At 37.9% G+C, this 9,418-nt stretch overlaps 1 protein-coding gene across 1 annotated transcript in view; it reads right to left on the reverse strand.

Annotated features, from left to right (window-relative positions):
• The window catches only part of rbpjb (recombination signal binding protein for immunoglobulin kappa J region b), a 58,118-nt gene extending 50,243 nt beyond the window's left edge, over positions 1–7,875 (reverse strand). The window contains exon 1 of the mRNA XM_016511459.1: positions 7,753–7,875. Within this exon, the coding sequence (XP_016366945.1) occupies positions 7,753–7,772 (20 nt within the window). The 5' untranslated portion in view covers positions 7,773–7,875. The remainder of the gene's footprint in view (positions 1–7,752) is intronic.
• Between the last annotated feature and the right edge of the window lie 1,543 nt (positions 7,876–9,418).

The raw sequence follows: 9,418 nt of genomic DNA on the forward strand, positions 1-9,418 counted from the left end.
GTCGGTGCGAATGCAACCCTTTAAATGGTACTGGGAAATAGTTCGCGCAAAATCGTCCCAGTACTTTAGTACTGTACATTTAGTTCTGGAACTAAAGCGGTGCGAAAGGCCGTATTATACTGAACAGAAGTGACAGTAAAGACTTTTACATTGTTAAAAAGAATCTATTGTTCATTTAAACTTTCTATTCATCAAATCATCAAAAAAGTAAAAAAAATTTCCCACTAAGCACCACAACTGCCAGATCAGAATATTATGATTTCTGAAGACTGGAGAAATGACTGCTGAAAATTCAGCTTTGTAATCACAGGAGTAAATTCATTTTTAAAATAAAAAACTTTTTTTTTTTTATTGTAACAATATTTCAGTTATTTCTCACATCAGATGACTTTTTTTTTACACAACCAAAAAAAATATATATATATATATATAAATTATTTATCAAAAGAAATCTACTGCATCTAATAGCAGATCAAACTGCTATTTTCTTTTTGGGGGCTACAAGTTCCTACACATTCAAGAAAATCTGAAATATATCAACAAAAAGTCACTGTCGCTGTGTTCAATTACAGGGCACACTCTTAAAAACAGCTGGACCACTAGAGAGTAAACACTGTCAATCAGTCACTCCACAGCGCTGAGGTCCTTCCCCAAGCCAAAACAAACAATTCATCAACGTGGGGCCATTTTCCTGTCATGGACAATCAGAGTTTTTTTCTGTCTAGCTTTGTTTCTTTTTCATACACAGGTTCACAGATTCCCAGACACATGCAAGCGTATTTCACTGGCGATAAATATGAATGTTTTCTGGACAAATACATAATCATCACAACGTTCAGCAAATCCGGGTAAATTCAGAAATCAAATACGAAACAGTCAAGGCGATCACTTCCATGTTTTCTGAATGAAACATCCTGGATGTTTGAAAAAGGAAAAAAAAAAACTGCTGACAGTCAAGAAAGCAAAGTTCCCTTGGCTATGCTGTAATCACAACCAACCGGCCAGTGCAAGAATGAGGAAATTCAAGAATAAAAGGGCACCACAAACACAGTTGCACTCTTGGGCTCTCTTTACCTCATACATAATCCATGCCAAAGCAAACACAAAGGGGGATTGGCTTTTTTTTACCCAGTTTTTCATAAAACCACAGCAGCAATTTTTTGGCTCTGTATGATAATGCCATTTTGATCCCTAAAGACAAAACTAAGACCATTTAAAACATTCCAAGCTCACACAAATAACATTTCTTGTTCTCCGAGCAGGAGCTTGCTAATGAAATCAAGACCCTTTCTGGCAAGGAGATCAGCTTCTTATGAACGATATATCCGTAAGGCAACTGACCAGTCAATCAAGAAAGAATGTTTCCAATGGTTTGAAACAATTCCAAAGTTTAATTTAACCTTTCTGAGCTATTCGTTTGGAATGTACACTCCAGCTGGTGGGGTCTTAAGAGAGCCCAGACAACAAAACGTGATAAAAAAAAAGTTTCTTTATTTGAAACAAATGTAATTTTACTCAGTCTATTAATGTCTATATTCTACATTTATGTAGTTTTGGGAGAATTTGTGGTATTTTTTACATTTAAAAAACTATGTAAAATTCACTTTTAAAAAGACACACATTTCTAACTTTCATTCATGGAGATGACATGGGCCAATGTGCCATGGTTTAATGGGAAATTGTTTCCATCTACTTGAAAACAAACACTTCTAAAATGTAAAATTTCCATCAAAATTCTAAATTTCAACTACAGCCACCACATGCATGGCTCTTGAGCATTTCTTTTCACAAGTTTGAAAACGTTCTAAAATCATTATTAATAAAAATGACTGTCAACGTTTAGCATTTATTTTTCCTGAAGTATCAATTTTTGCAATTATAACACGATTACAGTCAAATCTGAATAGGGTGTTATATTTGTGTTTTAGTGTGTGTGTGTGTGTGTGTGTGTGTGTGTGTGTTCCACAGCGCTGAGGTCCTTCCCCAAGCCAAAACAAACAATTCATCAACGTGGGGCCATTTTCCTGTCATGGACAATCAGAGTTTTTTTCTGTCTAGCTTTGTTTCTTTTTCATACACAGGTTCACAGATTCCCAGACACATGCAAGCGTATTTCACTGGCGATAAATATGAATGTTTTCTGGACAAATACATAATCATCACAACGTTCAGCAAATCCGGGTAAATTCAGAAATCAAATACGAAACAGTCAAGGCGATCACTTCCATGTTTTCTGAATGAAACATCCTGGATGTTTGAAAAAGGAAAAAAAAAAACTGCTGACAGTCAAGAAAGCAAAGTTCCCTTGGCTATGCTGTAATCACAACCAACCGGCCAGTGCAAGAATGAGGAAATTCAAGAATAAAAGGGCACCACAAACACAGTTGCACTCTTGGGCTCTCTTTACCTCATACATAATCCATGCCAAAGCAAACACAAAGGGGGATTGGCTTTTTTTTACCCAGTTTTTCATAAAACCACAGCAGCAATTTTTTGGCTCTGTATGATAATGCCATTTTGATCCCTAAAGACAAAACTAAGACCATTTAAAACATTCCAAGCTCACACAAATAACATTTCTTGTTCTCCGAGCAGGAGCTTGCTAATGAAATCAAGACCCTTTCTGGCAAGGAGATCAGCTTCTTATGAACGATATATCCGTAAGGCAACTGACCAGTCAATCAAGAAAGAATGTTTCCAATGGTTTGAAACAATTCCAAAGTTTAATTTAACCTTTCTGAGCTATTCGTTTGGAATGTACACTCCAGCTGGTGGGGTCTTAAGAGAGCCCAGACAACAAAACGTGATAAAAAAAAAGTTTCTTTATTTGAAACAAATGTAATTTTACTCAGTCTATTAATGTCTATATTCTACATTTATGTAGTTTTGGGAGAATTTGTGGTATTTTTTACATTTAAAAAACTATGTAAAATTCACTTTTAAAAAGACACACATTTCTAACTTTCATTCATGGAGATGACATGGGCCAATGTGCCATGGTTTAATGGGAAATTGTTTCCATCTACTTGAAAACAAACACCTCTAAAATGTAAAATTTCCATCAAAATTCTAAATTTCAACTACAGCCACCACATGCATGGCTCTTGAGCATTTCTTTTCACAAGTTTGAAAACGTTCTAAAATCATTATTAATAAAAATGACTGTCAACGTTTAGCATTTATTTTTCCTGAAGTATCAATTTTTGCAATTATAACACGATTACAGTCAAATCTGAATAGGGTGTTATATTTGTGTTTTAGTGTGTGTGTGTGTGTGTGTGTGTGTGTGTGTGTGTCTGTTTGCATTTGTTCTCCATCGTGGATGTGTTGTGGTGTCCCTCCATCACTTCAGTGTGTGTTCTTCATTGTAGCTGATTTCTTTTTGACAAATTATGTAAGAGGGAACCACTCGTGTCATATCACTTTTTCATTTCTCATGAGTGGGTTTTGGGGGTTTGGGTTGTATGCATTGTGGATGTGAGAATAGGGTTGACACTTTATTTGTGTGTATTTTGTGTTCTGCATTGTGGCTGATTTAGTGATTTTATTTGACAAATTAAAAAAAATAAGTATTGATTTTATCGTTTCCAAATCCATTTCAATGTGGGGTCTCCAGAGACCCCAAACATCCTGAGTGCAACTTTATTTTTCACACTAACATACAACCAAATATCATTCCGATTAATTTTTTTGTTTGTATAGATAGCAAGTGTTGACACGTCACATAGTCTCATGTCATTTAGATTACATTTTTTAAAACTCACCGAACGTCATTTGTGTTCAAAAAGCCCCCGAATATAGCTCTGAAGGGTTAAACTAACAGCAAATCTTTTTCCACAGACATCAGAAAGCATTAAACAGTCACTGAATGCAACTCATGGCAAAGGACCAGAACTGATGCTGGGTGCCATGCAGACTCTGAGCCAAGCTAAATGACTTCGAAATTTCATCCTCTAAGCTCCTGGTGTGAATGTTGAGGAAAGCCCCAACAGTCTTAGCCACCTCAAATGACCGCATTTCAAATCAACATTGGGCTTCGATGATTTTCTGTTGCAAATAGATGTGAGAACACATGAAATATACATGGTTGGTTGTCGCAAATAAAATCCAGACTAAAAAATGATGCAACAGGCAAGTTTATTACACTAAGTAAGCGCAGAACTTCCTTTTTTTCTTTCTTTATACATACAGCTTCGACCAACCAATAATTTAAGGTTAGACTTAGACCACAATAATGATGGCAACTCTGCATGAAGGTGAGAAAAACATGCACCATCCAGCCTAGGTAGCAACAACAAGCCTCTCTTTATTGGCTTACCTCTGCTCAAACACAAGGCAGGAAGCAAGAGCAGCAGGATGAGACAGCATGCATGCATGCTCTCTTTTATGCTACACACCGTCTCGTTTCTCCTCAGACAGGTCACCGAACGCCCCTCCGCTCTTCTCTTCTAACCCCTTTGCTTTCTCTGAGCATTGCAGAGCGTCTTGCCTGCATAATGGGTATTAGGGCAGGAGAGACGCCTCAAGGGAACGGTTCTTTCACGCACACACGCCTACCTGTTTATCAAGGCACACACCTTTCATTGTCCCAAGCGGACAGACTTTATTGTGTCATTATACACAACAGAAAAGGGCTACACTCCAAGTCTACGTCGCATATGCTTTAGCAAAAAAGAACAGACAGAGAAATTGGTCTGTGTAATGTTAAATGAAATCTCCTTCCCCTGGAGCACGATACAGGCTGCATTGTGCTGGAGGTGATTCATGCTTTCATCATTCAAGGTGATGCTGGGATTGTTTTCCCTCCACACACTAGAGATCTTTCTTAAACCAAGGAACTGATAAATAGTATTGTATGAGCACCACAGTAACCTTTCCAAAAGCAATAAAAATAGCACCAACAATTTCAGAAATATATCCCTCAAAACAATGCTATACTGTCAATGACATAATGGTATTTTTGTCCTATTAATTTATTCAAAAATTCAAATACATTTCATCCATACAATATATTCAGATTTTTTTCTAAACAATCAATTAACTTGGATACACCTTAAATATATAAGATGAGATATACATCTTAAATAGGCCTATATAAGATAAGATATATATTTAAAATATATTTTACAGACAGACAGACAGACAGACAGATAGATAGATAGATAGATAGATAGATATTTATATCTCCTAAAAATACATTATTACACTCATATGTATTAAAGTTGTAAGGAAAATACATCATTACTTTATTGGATGGTTACAACACCCTATATTTAACCAATTATGTTTCTATCATCCAGTCAAAACTGTTTGAAGGAGATACACTGAGGCGAATGTTGATACCAGGTGTAAACAGGGATTTAGAAGGATCACTCATGCTTTACACTGAACGAACAACCTCTTGTGTTAGCACACCGGACTCTCGGCCATTAGGCGAGCACCAGCCTCACATGAGAAGCCCAAGATTTATCAGGTCAACCAGGGTGCAATGCACAAAAGACTGTGCAGTGAACTGTAAAAGGCCAGCCATACTCTAATCGCTCCAGCCACTGGCATGATAATGCCCTCACACATGCTAACAATCATGCCATCTCTAATTTCATTGGTGGACATCAGCTGGACAGGTGGCCAGTCAACCAGTCGTTGGCTTCACTGTCAAAACAGCGGCAGTTCAGATCCGCTGGAAAGCCCCCAAATAAACAGTCTGCCACCACCTCCACCCCTCGCCAAAAAAAAGGAAGAGAAAAGAAAAAAAAAACAGCCAAGGGATGTCTGTCACCTCGTTGGCTGTGTGCAGAGATGACGAAAGGTACCAGAGACAACAGAATGTTACTGTGCACTTCATGTATATATTATTGTTCTAAAACGTAATTGACGGGAGCTTTGGTGTTTATAATTTCACAAAAATGTCTTAAATATACCTAAATAACATTGTTCTACATTAATATCCTTATTACAATTACAGCCAGAACTGAACAGCCAAGAGAGAATTTAAGATATCTCTTAATGTGTCTACTTTCTGCACCAATAGTGTCAGAATTGCAAAAAATAAATAATAATGACTGTTTTCAAACAAGTTTCCCAAATACTCCCCCATCTGTCATTCAAATACACAACATTGCCAACACTGCTGTCTCAGCCTAGACGAGAAGTTTAAACAAACAGAGTATTGTTTTGAAAATGACACACCATTCATACTTTTCAGGGAAATTAACATAGCAAAGGTTAAAGGGCTGTTCATACCAAAGACTAAAAGTTTTATGATGAAATAAAAAGCTTTTAAAATCATGCTAATTATATGACAACAGAAAAGTCCAAGCGGAACAATATCACACAACAGAGTCACTTTTAGAATGATTTTTCCCCAGCTTATGAACCATAAAAACTTTGAGAGCTAATCAGAATCCACATAAATTTAAAAAGCTTGAACATTTAGGCAGACGACAAAACTGTAGCGTAGGCCTACACTTAAAATAAATAGAACATTATTGTCTGTTTACTCATTTATTATTATCTTGGTAAGACTGGTCTTTATTTATAGTTAATTCTGTCAATTTAAGTGGGACAGAAGTAAATATTTTGTGGTATTAGAGACGAAAAAAAACATCTATTAAGGTGACTTTTAAGTCAGTTCTTTTAATGAATCGTTCAAAAAGACTCACAAACTCAACAGTTACCAGAGTGAATCAGTCTAAAGAATCCTTTACTGAATCAGAGCAGCCACAGAATAAACACTTAACTTACTGAACTACAAGTTACTTAAAGTGATGTACATCGCAAAACGAAATAACTGTACATAAGGTTTGTGAAACTTAAATACGCTTTATTACTGACTTGTTCATATGTCGCTGCGTAGTTAAGTATTTGCAAAACAAGTGTAATAATATTTAACTGAATTACATAAACGTTTTAGTATATTGTTATTCTATTTAATAATTCAGGGGTGGACGGGATATTCCCGCTACAGACACACTATTCAGTTGGAAACACTGCCACAATCGTTCAGCATTGATGCCCAAGAGTGGCACGAGCAAAACACTGCCGTGCTAGAAATTCATTCGCGTAAGGCTCCGATTCCTAAACGTTTCCATGCTTCTTTTAACAGTCGGGGAGCTTTGTCCTTAGTTGCACTTGCCATTAAATAATCATTCGTCTGCACCGAGTGAGCGACAGCAGAGCCAGCGGCTCTGTTTTGGTAAACAACACTTCACAATCGAGCACATTTCCCTGCAGACAATCAATAAAACACATCGGACCACCGACAGAGCAACAAAAGCACACATTCAGATGGGAGGTGTTTTCCACTCCAATCCCAAACGAAACAAAGCCACTGTACTGCATTACTATAATCATACAATCCATGTGTACTAGGGACAATCCGTTAATGGAGGTTTCCCTATACAGCGATGTTGTTTATTTGGTGTTTTCAAAAAATTCCAATTATATTTTGGGATACTGCGTGGTTAGAAAGTCAATACAAAACGGTCTGGCTGGCCCTCAACTCCCCATGCAAACACACCGTGATGGGCTCAATGCAACAACCCCACAGCACACGCGCACTTCACTCAATATATAAAAACACACACTCCGCGTGCTCTTATGAAGAAGCTGAACACAGAAATTCACAGAACACAGTCAGCACACGTGCAAAATGGAAAAGAAACCCGCCATCTTTTCATTAAACCCGTTCAAATATGAGAAAGTGTGTGAGAGCAGCTGAACTCCTGCAGCAGTCCCGAATCTCAGACTTACCCTGTCACAACAGGCGCCATCTTCCACAAACTCTCACCAAAACTCCAAGACTCGCGAGATCCTCTCTCCCAGACCCTACCAGCCGCCGAGACAACAGAAGCAGACTGGACACTCAAGGAGCGAGGGAGAGAGAGAAAGGGGGACAGGGTGAGTGAAAGAAAAGGGCAGACACCACAACAACAGGCGTGGGAAACTCTTCTGATCTCGCGAGAGGAGGAAAACTCTCACCATACAGCTTAGTGAGCGAGGCTCGTGGCATCGCGAGATTGGTGCGAAGCGCCGCGGATGGATGTTTTACAGTGCTGAAACAGTGTTTACCCGCTCATAAATAACCTCCACAGGTGGAATTGGCAAGACATTTTGACGTTGAAGCTTGAGATTTCCCAGGCTCCGGTCTGATAAGGTTTGCTCACGATATACAGTAGTTATGGAGCTTGTTATCAAACCATTAAAATGACTGTAATGTGCAGAAATACAGTCACAAACATAATACTACATATCAGAAACCTTTACATTTCAATCGTGACTCCTGTGTTCACCCCAAAAATTAACATTCTTAGCATTTTGTCAACTTATTGACTTCTCCCTAATGACTTTCTTTCATGGCATAGCTAGCAGAATGCCCATGCTGCTCTTTTACATACAGTGGAAGTAAATGGTAGCCATGGTTGTAAAGAAAAATTAGCAGTGATTAGCAGCCTAAGGGTGTATTCACACCAGGAATATCCACTAGTTCACTTGCTTTGGTCCGGACCAAATACAATGTTGATCTGTTGATAATGGTTTCCACTACAAATACCATTACAAACATTACAAACCATCAACTTTTAACCACTAAAACAATTAAAAAATGTTTTTGTAGTGTGTTTTGGGACATATTCCATTAGGATTTATTGGTTTTAACAAGCCACCAATAGAAGGTGACCAATAGAGACCCACAGGGTCCATTACAGTTTCCAGTAAAACCAATACAATTCCCAATAAAACCAGTAAAACCATTAAAAATTTAGTGATGGTGTCCATTGTTTTTTTTTCAGCAGGGTGCCCTTTTTGCAAGTGAACCAGAAATTGCAAACAAAACCACACGTGTGTTAAGGTCATCCATTCATTGGTTCATCCATTCAACCGTACTAAAGTTTGTTTGGAAGCGGACCAAGACCACCTCTTCAGCTAGGTCTCAGTACGGTTGCTTGGGCCGCACCCGAGTGCGATTGCTGTATTCACACCTGCCCAAAAGGGAACGAACTTGATTTTGATTCAATCGAACTAAACAAGACAGGTGTGAATACACCCTAAATTTCTGACTATTCCTTACACAAAAGGTATGTTTGACTTCGTCTAAGGCTGAGCTTACCAATCTGTGTGATTTGCTGCTTGCAGTCAGGGGAGGAGTTGAAAACGGAGCTGTCAAGTTGGACACTTTCTGCTTCCCGTAATGATGCTTGTGCAGTGTTTGCTTTCTTTATCACAGGCAAAGTGGATTAGATGTAATATTTCTCAAATTAACAAACCAGAAACACTTTTCATTCAGGAGTTTAATATAGTGCCTGTACGAAAAAGTAGGATGTTCAAGATAAGCCTGTATTATTTAAATTCCAATATTGTGGGATGTATGTTTTTGTCCGTTTTAATTTGATAGTCATGATACAGTATAGCATGGAGATTA

Source organism: Sinocyclocheilus rhinocerous, unplaced genomic scaffold (assembly GCF_001515625.1).
Source record: "Sinocyclocheilus rhinocerous isolate Xijiao unplaced genomic scaffold, SAMN03320098_v1.1 scaffold611, whole genome shotgun sequence".
Lineage (NCBI taxonomy): Eukaryota > Metazoa > Chordata > Actinopteri > Cypriniformes > Cyprinidae > Sinocyclocheilus > Sinocyclocheilus rhinocerous.